Genomic DNA, 15,374 nt, shown 5'->3' on the forward strand with positions numbered 1-15,374 from the left:
TTTTCTGAGAAGGAAGAACTCGTAGCTCAGCGTCCTTCGACAGTGGTACGGAGGTGGGTGAAACTGTTGAATTCAAAAACACAAAGCAACATCATGGATTTAATTGACATTTTTGTAAACTGTTTGCCACACTCTCCGGCATGTCAGCTGCAGCAGTTTGACATGATGCCACAAACAATAAACTTTAATTATGGCCTGCCCTCAGAGCTGTGTAAAAGTCACAAAATTGAATTAAATCTGCCGCCGGTCCCAAGAATCACAAGGACATGGTAGGAAGCCGGGTTACGCTGTCCTGCGCTGCCCCAGGCAGCCGTAAAAGTTGTCAAATTTAATTTACACCTGTTTAGAAACATGCAAATATCCGGCCACAATATCTGGCCAGTTCAAAAGGTCCAATGAGTGTCGGTGTGTGTGTGGTATGTGTGTCTATCCTGGACCATCATCTGGCAAATGTTTTGAGAAATGCTCGCCAACGATTCACTGGCCAAAAAGTAGGCAACAAAAAACACCGACAACAGCAATCTAGATGCACTCAGCAAACAAAAAAAAAAACAGGAGGAGTGGGAGTGCTATATGCAGCAAATTGCCAACCCAGTTTCGGCCATTTGCGTGTCCATCTGTCCCGTGTGCTCTTGTCTCGTGTGCTCGGTCTTTGGCCACTTACTACTGCCATTCGAATCTCACAGCTTTTCCCCGAGCAGATTCTCGTCTTTCTTTCCGCCCTCAGTCTCTCTATTTGCTGCCTGCTGTGTCATAGATTGATAGCTACACTAACTTTGATATATTGCCCGCTGCACATACGAGTACACACCCCGCCGGACTGATACAATATTGCCAAACTGTCAGGCGGAGGGCACTCGGCCAAGAGCGTAGCAAGACCACGTCCTCTGCCTCCCAAATCAATGTCAACTGCACCTCGGGAGAGTTTAATTACAGCCACAGGATCTCCACATGGCTCTCAGCATTATGCAAGCCCGAAACTAATCAACGACTCGTCTCTCCTTTGCGCTTGTCACCGAAGATGACATTTATTGACTGCAGAAACTTGTTAAGTTTCAGTCAATTTATTGGATAAAGTTATCGCAGCTAAACTTCAAACTGAGGGCTGGTTAACATGACCCAGGAAGTAGGTGCTCTGCGCGTCCTTGATGGCAAAGAAAAAGGGGTGGTCCGCGGTAAACTGTTGTACTTCTCCCGCGAACGCAGACTCCAGTGAGAACTTGACAGCGGTGGCCGCACTGGCAGTGGTTCCGTTCTCGTTTACCTCGATGAGAGCCTTGTGCCTCACCTCGGATATCGTCAGGGGGTCCGGTGTCTGCAGCAGGCTGCTGAAGTTGGCTTGTGTACCGAACGGGGTCTCGATGCCCATCTGAAGGGATAGTCAATCGGTTACACGTGGGCTCATATCTCCTCCTTCCCCAGCTCATACTCACCTGCTTCAGCACAGGCTTCAGGGAGACATCGAACTCGAACTTGAATTTGGGCAGCTGCAGCTCCACCATCTGCCTGCTCAGCTGCGAACTAATCTCGTTCAGGTTCAGTCCGCTCAGCCTTTGCTCAAGTGCAGGCAGTCCCTGCTCCTCCAGAGGCAGAATGATCAGGAACACAATGTCCGTGCCTTTGTAGGGCATTTCCAATGCCTTTGCTTTCAGAGCGGACAGCTCGCCGTACCTGAAAAAGTCAGTCTGATACATGGTGTTCACCTTGACCTTCACTCCAGTAGGGCTGGCAAAGTCTTGCAGATCCGTCCTATACTCGGCGAAACTATTCACCCAGTCGGCTTTGAAGTAGATCGCATTGATCAGGATGGCGACCGTGTCCGCGTCGAGGGTGTCGGCGCTGATAAGGTCCTTGATTTGATTATGGGTCTGCTCCTCCACCCAGGAATTGATTTTCAGGGCTGCTTTAGTGCCTTGTGCGAAGTTCACATTCTCGGCAGCTGCGTTAAAGTCTTTAGCGGCCAACTCTTGATAGCTTTGAGCCAGCCGGAAGCGCTCGGCCACGTAGATTCGGTTGGCATAGTTGAACTGAACAACATCCTCATCCTGATCTGCCTTTCGTTGTCCTTTAGCCAAGAGCTGAGCGAATCGTTGGGCCACCTCATTCTTGTCGGCTCCCTCCAATGCGAGGCCTTGTTTCAGCTCCTCGGCAGTGGTGCCGCCGGAGCCCAGATAGGCCAATGCCAGGCCTGTCCTGATGGACGATGGGGAGAACACAAGATTTCCACCAGCCTCAGACTTCGCCAGGTGACCGAACAGCTCTAAGGAAAACTTTCCATCGCCTGCGGAGCTGCTGGAATTGTTAATGGACTTGGCCATGATAAGCACAGAGCTCAGGAGCAGAAAAAGTGAAAACGTGGCCTTGGATGCTGGGGAAGACATAGGACAGAGGATTAGACAGAGCAAAGGGAAGAATGTAAGTACGTATGTGAATGTCTCCTACCCAACATGATGAGGCTGAATGAATTACCCCAAGTTCCGTGTTCCTTTATATACCCAAAGATTTTTAATTTGATCGTCATCCTAATCATGTATTATTTCTCTTTATAATTCTCTCTTAATTCTCAGTTTTAAAAGCGTTTCAACTTCATATGTATTTGTATAAACTTATTTGATTTTCTCTTTCATATGATTGATAGAATATTCGAGCATTCCACTAAGAGCATTCATTCCGTCATTCTCTGTCAGTGTTTCTCCCCTATTTTCCACTCTTCCCGCATGCACACTCTTTTGTCATATTTATGCTCTCTGTTATGTTCTCTATTAATGCTCTGTTGCTGACCTGCGGTGATGTCATTGTGTTTACAATTAAGTACAAACAATATTGACACTGAAGCAGTTCTCGGTATAAAAATATGAAAATCACAGGTTAAATACGTCACTAAGAAGTACACTTACGAGATTCAAAGAATTGATAGTCGTAGCTTCGTAGCTTCTTAGTATACAAGTTTAAGCAAGTTCAACCAGAGAGATAAAGACTCTCCGACGTTCTGGAGAAAACTGAGCCACTTTGTCTTCCCCCCTTTCTATTTTAAATATGTATGTATGTATGTACATATGAATGTATGTATTTTAACTGAAATAGATACAGCGATATACATTGATTTATGTACATACATATGTAAGTGTGGATGATAAGCGGATGTACATGCCTGCACTCCGCTTTGTAATTTGAAAGCACCCTTCAAATATTTAGAGTGTCCCTAAAAATAGTCACCACATAGGTGCTAGAGCATAAATAAATAAATACAAATTCATATATACATATGTACCTACTATATGTATGGAAATGTATATTACATACTGTTAAAAATGACTCTACAAGTAGCAAAAGATACTCTCATAACTCAGAGTGGAGCGCTTGCAAATTATTTCAATAGAACATTAGACTGCTCTATCATAGTGGGCATAAATATGAACTTCTTGATGTATATTTTAATTTTATTTGACATGTGTACATAGCATAGTTATTACTCAGGGGCTGACCACATGACCCTGGAAGTAGATTGTTCTCTGATCGCGTATGACGAAAGCAAAGGGACGATCGAACGTAAACGACATGGTGAAGCCCGACCGATTGGTAATCATTCCATCTGTGAATCATCAAAAAATCACATACATAAGTATATGAGCATTTATGTACCCACATAAGAAGGATTATGTAGCAATAATCAAGTCTGATAAGCAAATCGATACGTACACGTGGCAGCAGTGGCCTCGGCCCCCTCCTCGTTGACTTCCAGAACCGCTTTGTGGGCGAATTTGCTGATCTTCCCATTGGCCATATCAGCGAATAGGTCGCTCAGATCGGAGTGGTCAGTGAACAGCTCTCGGATGCCCAGCTGCAAGGGAGATGTAGAGCGGTGACTTATAGCTTCTGGACTCTTTTACTCACCTTTTGCAGTGTTTCCTTGAGGTCTTCGCCGAACTCTATTTTGAACTTGGGCAGCCTTACGACAGCCTCCATATGATGCAGGCGCCGCGAGAAGCCAGAGATCTTCCCTTCCATAGCGCTGAGGCCATCGCGTGTCCTGGGCAGGAACAGGAACATGGACAGGTTGGAGTTGAGGTACGGCAACTCTATCACCCCTGCCTGGAGATCGTTGAAGTAGCCAACCTTGAAGTCACCCGTTTGAGACATCATCTGAACGGGAACCGTTTCTTCGGCCGTCACCCAGAAATTGGCCTCCTGGGTGTCATTGGCATCGAACTTTGACTGCCACTCGCCCTTGAAGTAGATGGCATTCACCAGCACTGCCATCACGTCGGACGTGAGGCTGTTGGGGGACAGAAGATCCACAATCTCGCCGTTCGTCTGGTCTAGTACCCACTTGTTGATGCTCTCTGTCGGATCCACGCCGCCGTCGAGGCTAAACATCTGTGCATCAGCGTGAAAAGCGTCACGAGCCACCTGGTTGTACTCCTCCCTCAAACGAAAACGATCATTCACATAAATGCGGTTGGCCAGCTTCAGGGTGGGACCATCCGCTCGTGCCTGGAGGAGGTCGTCGAGGACCGCCTTGTATTTGCTGGCCACCAGTTGCTTGTCCTTTGACGGTAATTTAAGATAGCTTTGCAGCTCTGTGGCCGTAGCACCTGCAGCTCCCATGTAGACCAGGCTGAGTATGGTATCGATGGAGAAGGGGGAGATGATGAGATTCTTGCTGGCATGATCCTTAGCCAGCATTTGGTAAATCTCCTCGGAGGCTTGGCATGCCACAAGGGCTGCCAAGAGCGTAAGGCCTGCGCAGAGATAGGAGTAGACTAAACTTTGAACATAACCTGATACAGATCTCAACCCCCAACTTACACAAGTAGAATCTCATTTAATTTATTGCCTCTAACGAACTGTTCGCCGGTGAGTCTGTCTATGAACTGATCGTGATCTGAGACGTGTTTTTTATGGACGGAGCTTGAAGATTGCGGGTTCTGACTGCAACCCAATTGAAACGATTGATTGGGTTTTTCTCAAATGATTTTTATTTACTCTCTTGACTTAAACTAGCACGACTCGAGTCGTCCAGTGATGCAATTGAGTCTCTCTTCAGATCACTGGGGGGGCATACGACGCGTCCGGCGAAAAATACCGCCTGACTGCTGCGTATATAGAACACGAACGGGTGGTCCACTTTGAACAGCTTCTTTTGCATGTTCAGACTCATCGGTACAATCTTCATGACTGCAAGGGGAAGCAAAAACTTAAAATTAGCTGAATATGGCAGTGAAATCGGGGGAAAATCCACTCACACGTCGCTGCCGCTGCCTCAGATCCTGCCTCGTTTATGCTGATGTAACCGCGATGCTTGGCCGCCGAAATCTTTTGTCCCGTCTTCGTGGTGAAGAGTCTGTCCAGATTGGCCTCGTTGCCAAAGACCTCCGATATCCCCAGCTATCGGAAAAACGATCGAATCCGTTTAGTTCAATCATCAGAAGGTGACCCCTCTCTCTCCACTCACCTGCATGAGTACGTCCTTGAGATCCACATCGAATTCGATGGTCAGCTTGGGCATGGCTATATCCACATCCTCCAGTGTCATGGCATCCTCAATATCGGCCAGATCCACCGACTTCAGCCGCTCCTCTAGATCTAGTATGCCGCACGTGGTGTCGGGCAGGATGATCAGCATGGAGATGTTCGAGTGCTCGTAGGGAAGCTGCACGGCCCGTGCCTGCAGGTGGGGCAGCTCGGCGTACTTGAACTTGTCCTCCTGGTACATCATGTCCACCTTCACGCGGTCTCGCAAGTTCAAGCAGAAGTCGTCCTGCTGGGTGGTCTCCGGTGTGAAGGGCTTCCGCCACTTGCCCTTGAAGTACAGAGCGTTGATGAGCACTGCACTCGTCTCCTGGTCGACTGCATCCGACTGCAGCAGCTCACTGATTTTGTCTTCCGTCTGCTCCTTCACCCAGGAGTTGATCTGGTCCGTCACGGCCACCGCGTTGGAGAACTTTACGGCCTCTGCCTTCGACTGGAAGAAGTCCCAGGCAACCGCATTAAACTCCGGCTGCAGTTCCAGCGTATCGTTCACATACAAGCGGTTGACAGACTTCAGCACGGGTCCCATAGCGCCGTAGTTGCAGCTGGTTGTCCAGAACTCGCCAAAGGAACGGGCAATGTGCGCCCTGTCGCCCGGTCCCAGGTGCAAGCCCTGCCGCAGCTCTTCGGCCGTCGATCCGGATGCCGCCATAAAGGCCAGTGTCAAACAGCTCTGTATGGAGGCCGGCGAGACGACTGTATTGACGCCTGGCTGACTGCTCTGCTCGAGAGCATTCTTGGTGATGGCATTCACCAGTTCCCGAGAAAACTGATTTCGGCTAACCTCGGCCAGTGCCATCTGCAAGCATTAAATGTTGATTTTTTTTGTTTTTTTAATTTTTAAAATACATTTTTTTTTTTTAATTTTAAATGTCATCGAGGTGAGTTAGCTTAAGTATTTTTACTAGAATTATGCTCCCTTTCGGTGTTAATTTCAGCAAAATCCCCTGCAAATACTTTACTATTAAACAAATTAATTTTCGTACCACATTTGCTATCGTTGTATGAAGTTGCCTTGTGGGCGAAATACGAAAGCTAATTAATTAATTAAATGATTAATAATCGCACCAATAGATGATAAGTCAAAACACTAAGCACCCATTGTTGTATTTCATTTTGTTATCCCAAAAGTGATTGGAAACTTCTGTCAATTTTGCAAGCCTGTTTGTTGTTTGTTTGTTTGTTTGTTTGTGTGGCGAAGCAATAGTTCAGGCTGTCCGATAATCCACTCCACCGATTGCTACTGGCAGGGAACGAAAGACAAAAGTCGTTGACGCGCGCACCGATAGGAGTTGATTGGCTTCAGCAGGTGAGAATACTGTCTCACTGTCTCTCTCCACCCTGGCAGTGACGTTCTGATTGATTGTTTACTTACTTCTCAACGAGAAAATAGAAATATAATTAAATATTGGTAACGGAATCAAGCAGTGGAGCTCGCGGTGCTAGGTGTTCGGCTGACGGTATGGGGCTGACTAACGCACTGCGGAGTGGGTGGTGTTCTTCGTGACTCAGACCCGAGCGCCCGACATACCTACTCGGTGTCGGTCCCGATTAGATAAATTCCAAAAGAGGAAGCAATCACTTGAGCGCGAGAGAGGAAACAAAATTCTCACATCAGAAGATAATGATTCAAAAAATAGTACCTGAGCAATTCAGATTATATTAGCATAGGCGACGATAGCTAATCTCATTGCTGGTTGTTTTTCAAAGCAAGCTGCTGGAAAGAAAGAAAGCTTCAGAGAGATATTATGAAAAAGGGTAACCGTAACCAACCCATAATATTACAGCGAAATAACTTTCTCCGATAAACAACAATGACAGATCCAAGTGCAACCAAGCAGCTGGAGGAGGCGTTCGTCTATGGCCTGCATGAGCAATTAAGCAATGCAAATCCCGGCAAGAATCTTATCTACTCGCCACTGTCCATTCAAGTGTGTGCGGCAATGGTGCGTATAGGTGCTGGGGAGGGCACGGCCACAGCCCGGGAATTGGACGAGGGACTGCGGTTTAGCAACAGCAACGCGGACAAGATAGCCGATGGGTTCGAGGCTGTTCTCTCCGCCATTCGTAAATGCAAGGCCCTGAAGATGGCCAACAGGTTGTTTATCATGAAGGGGTGCAAACCCAATCAGAGGTTTGCCAGCATTCTGGAGAAGAAGTTCCACTCCAAGCCGATGGGCATCGATTTTGGGAGCAGCTCAGCTGCGGAGACCATCAACAGTTGGGTGGAGAAGGAGACCGAAAAGCTCATAAAGAACATTGTCAGCCCAGGAGCCCTGAACGACAGCACTCGCCTGGTTCTTGTCAATGCCATCTACTTTAAGGGCGTGTGGTCCATAAGGTTCGATGAGGAGGACACACGCGAGGAGGACTTCTTTCCGGAGCAGGGCAATCCGTTCAAGGTGTCTATGATGAATGTTGTGCATTCGTTTCAGTATGCGGAACTGCCCCAACTGGGGGCCACAGCCCTTAAAATGTTATACACAGACTGCGATCTATCCATGATTGTCATTTTGCCCAATGAAAATACGGGTCTGAAGAATCTGGAGCAAAAGCTGCCGACCACCTCCTTAAGAGCTATCACATCCGACATGTCCCTCACGAAAGTTGATGTCAAAATCCCAAAGTTTAGAGTCGAATTCGAGCAGGAGTTGTCTTCAGCTTTTAAGAAGGTTAGCCTGGCTAAGCATTAGTGGGAAAACAGTCGATGTAAACTACTTGAACTACTTTTTTAGATGGGCATGAAACGTATATTCAGTGACGAGGCCGAGCTGGACCAGACGTTGGAGTCCCAAGAGGCCATCAAGGTCTCCCAGTTATTACACAAGGCCTTCATAGATGTCAACGAGGTGGGCACGGAGGCAGCCGCAGCAACGGGTGAGTCTACAGGTGTGGTTCGAAGCGGTCTGATAATATTTGCCCTCATTCCACTAGCTGCTGTCATGTCTATGCGAAGCCTGCCCGCAACCCCAGTGGATCGACCAAAGCTCTTCCACGCCAACAGACCCTTCTACTATACGATCTGTGATCGCAATCAGGGCATCCTCTTTGTGGGACGCTTCACAGCTGGAGGGCTAACCTGAAGTATTATTCTTGGTAAATTTAATAATAATAAAACTCTTATCAAAAAGTACATAAATTTGCTCAGTTCCAGCCATAATATTTTCGAAACCGTGAAAACAAAATCATTGGGTTTTTTTCTCTTATCAGCATTCTAGGAATGTTTAAGCGGAGCTCGCTGGAACAGAGGCCGACTTGTGCAGATAACAGTACTGCATGAAGTCAGTATGAAACGTACATTTGTGGAAATAGGTTGATTGAATACACTAATTATAGCGATAGAAAAGTACAACTTGGAGAATGCATAAACACGTGGAATTAATTGGTAAGCAGGCGTAAGAGAGCGCATACGTTGAAACTTTCAAGTGAGCTCACATTTCAATGACCGCTGCTGTACATAAGAGCGCTACCTATGGATGTAATAAAAAGAGAAGAACCAGTTTAGAGAGTGATTGTGGTGTGAAATATTGCTAAGAGAGCTTTCTGGGAATGCATCAACTAGTATTAGTACACTTTAGATATACACATACTCGTATGTATGTATATGTAGTATGTGTGCAGTAGGAGAACCAATTGTTGTTGTGGTGTGGCCAGATATAAAAGCATAAAATCAATGAGCACTCGGAGAGAGCATTCATTTGGAACCAAGCAAGAACGCGCGAACAGCGGACCAAAGCAAGCAAATCAAAAAGGAAGAAGGAGAACGAAAACACTGCTGGAGAAAGCTCGAATCAACAGTTAGCGGACGGACGCAGTAAATATTTTAGATAGAAGAGGCGTATAAATCCCCATCGAGACGGCAAAACCGAGTGGAATAGTGACAGACATTTGTGGAGGTGACTCATCGGTCCACAACAATTACATAAATAAATATTGTATACAAATCATCATATGAAATCAAAGCTCATTTCCCACTTTCTCTTGCAGCTTGCTGGCTGCTCTCGCTGCTCTTCCTCACCCTCACCCTCTCGCCAATCGTCGAGCCGGTTCAGGCCGCCAGTGACGTCACCATGCCACAAACCACTGAAGTGGAATTCTCACGCCGGCTGGCCATCTTCTCCCTCAACGTGCACCAGAAGCTGTCGCTGCTGAATCCAGACCAGAACGTGGTCTTCTCCCCATTCTCCATACAGACCTGCGCGGCCATGGCACGCCTGGGTGCCGAGGGAGAGACAGCCGCGGAGCTGGACCGAGGTCTGGGACTGATCTCCAGCGACGCTTCAGAGATAGCCCAGAGCTTCCACCAAGTGCTGGCCACCTACGAGGAGAGCCAGATCCTGCACATAGCCAACAAGGTCTTCGTGATGCAGGGATACCCGCTCCGCGAGGAGTTCAACCAGCTGCTCACCAAGGAGTTCCTCTCGGCGGCGCAGAGCGTAAACTTTGCCCAGAGCGCCGAGGCAGCAGGCACCATCAACGCGTGGGTGGAGCAGAGGACCAATAATCTGATCAAGGACCTGGTGCCGGCCAGTGCCCTGGACGCCAACTCCCGCCTGGTCCTAGTTAATGCCATCCACTTCAAGGGCACCTGGGCGCACAAGTTCCCCCAGCAGGCCACTCAGCAGGAGTTGTTTCACCTGAACGAGAAGCAGAGCACAATGGTACCAATGATGAACTTGAAGAAGAAATTCCGCTATGCGGATCTGCCCGAGCTGGGTGCCGCTGCCCTGGAATTGCCCTACGCGGACTCGGACTTGTCCATGCTGGTTGTTCTGCCCAAGAGCAGGACGGGTCTGCCCGCGCTGGAGGAGAAACTGAGGGGTACGCCTCTCTCGGTGATCACGCAGGCGCTGCGGAAGACCGAGGTGGTGGTCAAGCTGCCCAAGTTTAAGGCCGAGTTCCAGGCGGAGCTGTCGGAGGTGTTCAAACAGGTGGGAATCGAAATGTGTTATATCTAAGCAACTTCTAATGTCTGCTGTTCACTATCCAACCACCAGCTGGGCATGGCCAAGATGTTCGACAACAAAGCAGAGTTTAACAAAATGCTTCAGAGTCCCGAACAGTTGAAGGTGTCGGCTATCATCCACAAGGCATTCATCGATGTGAACGAGGAGGGCACCGAGGCGGCAGCAGCCACTGGTGAGTGCTTATCCAATCCAATACATTCCATTTACATTCACCGATCTCCGATCTCGCATTTCGTCCTTTGCATGCCCTGTGTCTCACTTCTTCATTCGTGTCAATTGTGTTGTCTTCTCGCATCTTCCCCACAGGCGCCGTGGTGCGAATGAAGCGCAGTATTGTCTCATTAGAGGAACCTGTCGAGTTCCATGCCGATCATCCATTCATCTATGGTCTGCTCCATCAAGCGGACCTGCCACTGTTCTGGGGCTCTGTGGTGCGGCTCGAGGGGATGTCCTCTGAATCCGGTGCAGCGCACAACGAGTTATGATAGCATCTCATCCAATTTGGACTCAATAAAGGCAGCTAAATTTTAATGTACATCAAAAGTTTCTCGGGCAAGGGCTAAGTAAGTTAATGCATTTTGTGTGTTTCTTCTTGTTTGGGGTTGTTCAATTAAAAGACAAACTTGTCAATCAAATTGAATTTTTAGAATCATTCATCTACTTATATTTTCCATTTCTAATAGAGTGCACGCTGACATTCATTTCCATATATTTGTATGTATAATTCAATCATGCGGGTCCTTCCTTTTTGCTCCATTTTCAGGAATGATAATGATGTTGTGTTCGATGCCCATGTCCCAGCCGGAACGCATACGATTCTATGCCGATCATCCATTTAACTATTACATTATCAACAAGGACTCGACCATTCTATTTGCCGGAAAACAGATAAAGCTCTAAACGGTGTACCTACTCCAATTGCCAGTATCTAGATCGTTCATCTAACTAGCAACGACTATTCAAATTTTCCATTTCTAATAGAGTGCACGCTGACTTTCATTTCCATTTATTTTTATTTCTAATTTATGTCTAACATCCAACAAATGCAATCCTTTCAATCATGCGAGTCCTGCCTTTCTGCTCCATTTTTAGGAATGATACTGGTTATGCATTCGATACCCAGGCCCGATCCGGAACCCAAACTATTCTATGCCGATCATCCATTTACCTATTACATTATCAAGAAGGACTCGACCATTCTCTTTGCTGGCAAACAGATAAAGCTCTAAACTTTGTAATAACCTCTAATATCCAACAATTTGAATGTCATTTAATCATGCGACTATTGTTTTTTTTTTAAATCAACCAATTTGTTTGCTGGAAAATTTATAACTAAGCAATTAATAGGATCTACCAATTAGATCAACAAATTTAATTCCATTCCGATCTTACGGTTAATGATGCGATTTCAGATGCCCAGGATCCAGCCAGATCCCAGGCGCTTCTATGCCGATCATTCATTTCAATTTTCTATTATAAACAAAGACGCGACAGCTCTCTTTGCTGGACAAAATTTTTAAACTTTAAACTAAGACTTGAGACTGCACAAAATCAACGATCTTCTACACAAGCATTTGTTCTAACCCAGCATATAAGAAATCCCTTTTCAATAAAGGTTCGCCAAATAATTTCTGGTTGTTTTAAATGGTGACTCATCCCTTACTTTTCGATATGAAGGCACAGAACGATCTGCCGGTACTTGGACTACACTTAGCTTCAATGTTACAAAAAATAAAATAAGATAATCGCACGACACTTAATAGCTGTTGTTTTCGTCAACTCCAAGTAATTTATAGAAATACCTTTGGGGGAACGGGAACTCATCCATGCATGAGAGATGAGCATGCAATCAGTGACTCTGTATCGCCAATCGATCAAAGATTCCCAATAGTTGATCTTGGACTGCTTAGTGGAACACACCCAAGATGCTCCGCTTGCTGCAGTCTCTGGTTCTTCTAGCCACCCTCCGCCTGGGCCAGGGACAGGCCATCGTTTCCTCTGTTCAGTTAAATTGTAAGTGCCCGCTTGCCAGCCTCTATAAAAGGATAATCGAGTGCAGGATCATCTGCAGTGACTCTATACAAGCGGATGCCCGCCTTGTACCAGCTTGACGACTACGACCTCTGCCTGGGAAGCGACTCCCGCACCTACTGTCTGGTCTATGCCGAGATCGTGCCGAATGCCAGCTCCACTCTGTGGCAGCAAATCCAAGGTCTCTCCGGGGATGTCAAGCATCGCTTTCGGCACGATCGCCTCTTCAGGGGTATTTGCCTGGAGCGCTGTCAGCTCAATCATCAGCACTTGTACGAGGGAGGGGTCCTAGATGAGGACCTGAGCTCCTACTATTCCAGAGTGCATGGACGATCTGCAGTAGAGCGCCTGCTCAACGATCCGCTGGTCAATAGCTGTTTGAATCTGGAATTTAGCCAGAAATTCTCGTTGCGTGTACGCAGCCTCATCGAGTATTGCGTGAAGTCGGGCGAAAACTTGCCGCACGGTAAGTATCTCATCGAGTGTTTCACAGTGTTTCCTAAGTGGGTTAACCTTCCAACTTCTATCCTACAGATGCCCTTGATCTAACTGTTTGCGCTCTTGTGGCTGCTATCCTGCTGATCACTGTATTATCCACCCTCTACGATCATATTCTGAGGAAACGCGACTCCCAGGCAGACAACCTCTTCTATCAGCAGTGCCCACAGCATTGGAGTAGGTAGTCACTTCTCTGGAGCGAGCATTCTCATTACTGTGGCTTGATCTTAATAGGGGAGCAGCTACTCACCTCCTTCTCGCTGGTGCGCAACTACTATCGCCTGACCCTGGCCAATGGCAGCGACTTTGCACGCGATATTCGATTCTTCGATGCCTTCCGGGTGATCGGAGTGTTTGTTGTGATCTTGGGCCACACGCTGATGGTTTTCATGACGGTGCAGATTGAGAATCCCGAGTTCTACGAGCAGTTCCTTTACCGATTCGAGACCTCGATCTTCCAGAATGGCAGTGTGTTCATCCAGATCTTCTTTGTGATGAGCGGCTTCCTTCTCTATGTGAACTTCACCGAGCGCCAGCTGGTCCACCCAAAGTCGGGGATTCTGGAATGCATCGGCGTTTACTTTCGTGTGTTCTTCTACAGATACTTTAGACTCTTGCCCTCGCTCCTGGCTGTGATCCTGTTCAATGGCTCGTTCCTGGCCCGCCTGCAGAGTGGACCCTTCTGGCGGCACCTGACAGAGGCCGAGCGAGTATTCTGCCGCGAGAACTGGTGGAAGAATGTGTTCTTCGTGAATAACCATATGCTGGAGGACAGTGTGGGTACTATGTCAGCTGATCTACGCCTTGATCCATTTCATTCTCCTTGCAGTGCTCCCATCAGACCTGGTATTTGGCGGCGGATATGCAGCTCTTTGAGCTCTTCCTGATCGTCATTGTTATCAGCAAAAAGTAGGAGAACTTAGCTGTTATCATCTGCACTCACCCAAGTTTTTTTCAGGCATCCAATACTGGCTAAACCCATCTATATTGTTCTATTCCTGCTGGCTTTCGGCGTGCCTGCATTTCTCACATATCTCCTGAAACTCGACGCCGTCTACCACCTTCGACCAGAGTGAGTTTTCTTGGCGCTCGCCGTGCGATCGTTCACGGTTTTCATCTGATCCTCCTAGGACATATCGATACTTGTACTTTCGACAATCGGACACCTTCTACCAGATATATCCGCCCTTCTATACCAATCTGGCCGGGTATCTGCTGGGCTTCATTTGCGGAAACCTCTACCTGAATCAGCGCCACAGTGCCGTCGTCTATCGCGGACAGCGAAAGTACGAGCTAGGCTTGTGGCTGCTGGTGCCGGCTGCCTTGGGTCTGCTCCTCTCCGGCTACATATTCATCAGGCACGACTTCGAGAAGCCGTCGCTGTGGCTGGCCCTCTATGCGGGCCTCTACAGAAACCTGTGGGTCCTGATCTGCGGCGGATTCGTCTACTTCATGTGCTGCAAAGTGGGAGGTGTGAGAAACCGGTGGCTGCCATTAACTATCTCTCACTGTTTTGATTGCAGGTATCGCCTATAGATTCTGCACTTTGCCGGTGTTCCGTCCTCTGGCGCGGATCTCCTTCCAAGTATTTCTCTGGCACATTGTCGTCCTGCGCGTCGTGGCCGGGTACTTTCGGCAGCCGGTCTACGTGACTAGTTTCTCCTTGGTCAGTAATTTTATCAGCTAAATTAACCATTTTACATTGGTCTATGTTTGCCGCTTAGTTCTCCAATGTTGTGGTCGTGTTCGTTTTGACTCATGCGGTTGCGGCTTTTGTAGCGCTGCTGTTGGAATACCCCATGGTGGAGGTGGTAAAGTGCCTTTTTATGACGAGCAGAGGTGTGTGGACATGATTTCTTTGTGTATTAAATCCAAACAAGTAAAACAACGTTATTTCAGGAACAACGAACCCGCCAGCAAACAACAAAACAACAGAAATTCAAATGGAAAACGCATCAACAGCTGCTTAGTGTTCCAGGGCTGCAGCATTAACAATGTGTTTGCAAATAAATTCCCCTTAAATATTAGATATTCGCAATCGGTTTGAAAAACATAAGAAAATGGAAATACCCGATCATATTCAAAATTATGCCGGAAAATGGTTTTATGAACCATATTAGTGATTGTTATTTTGAAATAAAACGCCCAAAACTTCCGCTTATCGCACAAAAATATCGATATTTTGCATGTGTATCCATGAAACAGAATCAAAAGGCTTCGGGTATATCTTTTCTAATGAAACAACATAAAAAATAGTTTCGACTTGCTCTGAATTCATAGAAGTATTCAGTTATTTTCCAAAATATATATATTCAGAAGTCAAAAAAATATCACCTGCAATTATAT

General features: G+C 47.0%; 5 protein-coding genes across 11 annotated transcripts; 3 read left to right on the forward strand and 2 right to left on the reverse strand.

The window, feature by feature from the left end:
- Window positions 1-1,003: 1,003 nt before the first annotated feature.
- On the reverse strand, window positions 1,004-4,911 carry LOC111076265. The gene is made up of 7 exons (XM_022369966.2): window positions 4,810-4,911; window positions 3,895-4,763; window positions 3,700-3,841; window positions 3,478-3,592; window positions 2,443-2,522; window positions 1,434-2,368; window positions 1,004-1,369 (listed from the first exon to the last, which is right to left on the reverse strand). The coding sequence occupies exons 1-7, from the start codon at window positions 4,823-4,825 to the stop codon at window positions 1,094-1,096; spliced, it is 2,433 nt and encodes an 810-aa protein (XP_022225658.2). The 5' UTR covers window positions 4,826-4,911; the 3' UTR covers window positions 1,004-1,093.
- Window positions 4,912-4,962: 51 nt separating this feature from the next.
- LOC111076263 (serine protease inhibitor 42Dd) lies at window positions 4,963-7,002 on the reverse strand. Its single transcript, XM_022369963.2, has 4 exons — window positions 6,908-7,002; window positions 5,456-6,331; window positions 5,247-5,388; window positions 4,963-5,178 (listed from the first exon to the last, which is right to left on the reverse strand). Exons 2-4 carry the CDS (start codon window positions 6,329-6,331, stop codon window positions 4,979-4,981), a joined length of 1,218 nt encoding a protein of 405 aa, XP_022225655.2. The 5' UTR covers window positions 6,908-7,002; the 3' UTR covers window positions 4,963-4,978.
- LOC111076264 (serpin B3) lies at window positions 6,677-8,837 on the forward strand. 2 transcript variants are annotated; one of them, XM_041593245.1, is made up of 6 exons: window positions 6,677-6,841; window positions 6,926-7,290; window positions 7,354-8,204; window positions 8,268-8,409; window positions 8,467-8,628; window positions 8,681-8,773. In XM_041593245.1, the coding sequence occupies exons 2-5, from the start codon at window positions 7,281-7,283 to the stop codon at window positions 8,613-8,615; spliced, it is 1,152 nt and encodes a 383-aa protein (XP_041449179.1). In that variant the 5' UTR covers window positions 6,677-6,841; window positions 6,926-7,280; the 3' UTR covers window positions 8,616-8,628; window positions 8,681-8,773. The 2 variants fall into 2 exon arrangements, with proteins under 2 accessions (XP_041449179.1, XP_041449178.1); XM_041593244.1 differs by having other exon boundaries at window positions 6,678-6,841; window positions 8,751-8,837.
- Window positions 8,811-12,124, forward strand: LOC111076262 (serine protease inhibitor 42Dd). 6 transcript variants are annotated; one of them, XM_041593241.1, is made up of 5 exons: window positions 8,811-8,917; window positions 9,520-10,463; window positions 10,530-10,671; window positions 11,263-11,404; window positions 11,592-11,657. In XM_041593241.1, exons 1-4 carry the CDS (start codon window positions 8,893-8,895, stop codon window positions 11,397-11,399), a joined length of 1,248 nt encoding a protein of 415 aa, XP_041449175.1. In that variant the 5' UTR covers window positions 8,811-8,892; the 3' UTR covers window positions 11,400-11,404; window positions 11,592-11,657. The 6 variants fall into 6 exon arrangements, with proteins under 6 accessions (XP_041449175.1, XP_041449174.1, XP_041449173.1 ...); XM_041593240.1 differs by lacking the exon at window positions 11,263-11,404 and having other exon boundaries at window positions 11,592-12,124; XM_041593239.1 differs by lacking the exon at window positions 11,592-11,657 and having other exon boundaries at window positions 11,263-11,561.
- Window positions 12,125-12,400: 276 nt separating this feature from the next.
- LOC111076260 (nose resistant to fluoxetine protein 6) lies at window positions 12,401-15,213 on the forward strand. Its single transcript, XM_022369957.2, has 10 exons — window positions 12,401-12,512; window positions 12,571-12,996; window positions 13,065-13,205; window positions 13,263-13,804; window positions 13,858-13,937; window positions 13,987-14,100; window positions 14,159-14,499; window positions 14,552-14,694; window positions 14,753-14,867; window positions 14,928-15,213. Exons 1-10 carry the CDS (start codon window positions 12,425-12,427, stop codon window positions 14,996-14,998), a joined length of 2,061 nt encoding a protein of 686 aa, XP_022225649.2. The 5' UTR covers window positions 12,401-12,424; the 3' UTR covers window positions 14,999-15,213.
- Window positions 15,214-15,374: the final 161 nt, after the last annotated feature.

Source organism: Drosophila obscura, unplaced genomic scaffold, assembly GCF_018151105.1.
Source record: "Drosophila obscura isolate BZ-5 IFL unplaced genomic scaffold, ASM1815110v1 contig_186, whole genome shotgun sequence".
Classification (NCBI taxonomy): domain Eukaryota; kingdom Metazoa; phylum Arthropoda; class Insecta; order Diptera; family Drosophilidae; genus Drosophila; species Drosophila obscura.

Excerpts from the sequence above, each read along its gene's own strand:
- LOC111076264 (XM_041593245.1), top strand. Across the intron at positions 8,205-8,267 it reads TGTCTTCAGCTTTTAAGAAG|ATGGGCATGAAACGTATATT; the intron begins GTTAGCCTGGCT and ends CTACTTTTTTAG. Across the intron at positions 8,410-8,466 it reads GGAGGCAGCCGCAGCAACGG|CTGCTGTCATGTCTATGCGA; the intron begins GTGAGTCTACAG and ends TCATTCCACTAG.
- LOC111076265 (XM_022369966.2), bottom strand. Across the intron at positions 2,523-3,477 it reads CAGGGTCATGTGGTCAGCCC|GATGACGATCAAATTAAAAA; the intron begins CTGAGTAATAAC and ends ATACATGATTAG. Across the intron at positions 2,369-2,442 it reads ATTCAGCCTCATCATGTTGG|CATCCAAGGCCACGTTTTCA; the intron begins GTAGGAGACATT and ends TGTCTTCCCCAG.
- LOC111076262 (XM_022369962.2), top strand. The coding sequence starts at position 8,893 with ATGCATAAACACGTGGAATTAATTG. Across the intron at positions 8,918-9,519 it reads TAAACACGTGGAATTAATTG|CTTGCTGGCTGCTCTCGCTG; the intron begins GTAAGCAGGCGT and ends TTTCTCTTGCAG. Across the intron at positions 10,464-10,529 it reads TGTCGGAGGTGTTCAAACAG|CTGGGCATGGCCAAGATGTT; the intron begins GTGGGAATCGAA and ends TCCAACCACCAG.
- LOC111076260 (XM_022369957.2), top strand. The coding sequence starts at position 12,425 with ATGCTCCGCTTGCTGCAGTCTCTGGTTCTTCTAGCCACCCTCCGCCTG. Across the intron at positions 13,938-13,986 it reads GTCATTGTTATCAGCAAAAA|GCATCCAATACTGGCTAAAC; the intron begins GTAGGAGAACTT and ends AGTTTTTTTCAG. Across the intron at positions 14,695-14,752 it reads ACGTGACTAGTTTCTCCTTG|TTCTCCAATGTTGTGGTCGT; the intron begins GTCAGTAATTTT and ends TTTGCCGCTTAG.
- LOC111076263 (XM_022369963.2), bottom strand. The coding sequence starts at position 6,331 with ATGGCACTGGCCGAGGTTAGCCGAAATCAGTTTTCTCGGGAACTGGTG. Across the intron at positions 5,389-5,455 it reads TCAAGGACGTACTCATGCAG|CTGGGGATATCGGAGGTCTT; the intron begins GTGAGTGGAGAG and ends TTTTTCCGATAG. Across the intron at positions 5,179-5,246 it reads TGAGGCAGCGGCAGCGACGT|TCATGAAGATTGTACCGATG; the intron begins GTGAGTGGATTT and ends TTCCCCTTGCAG.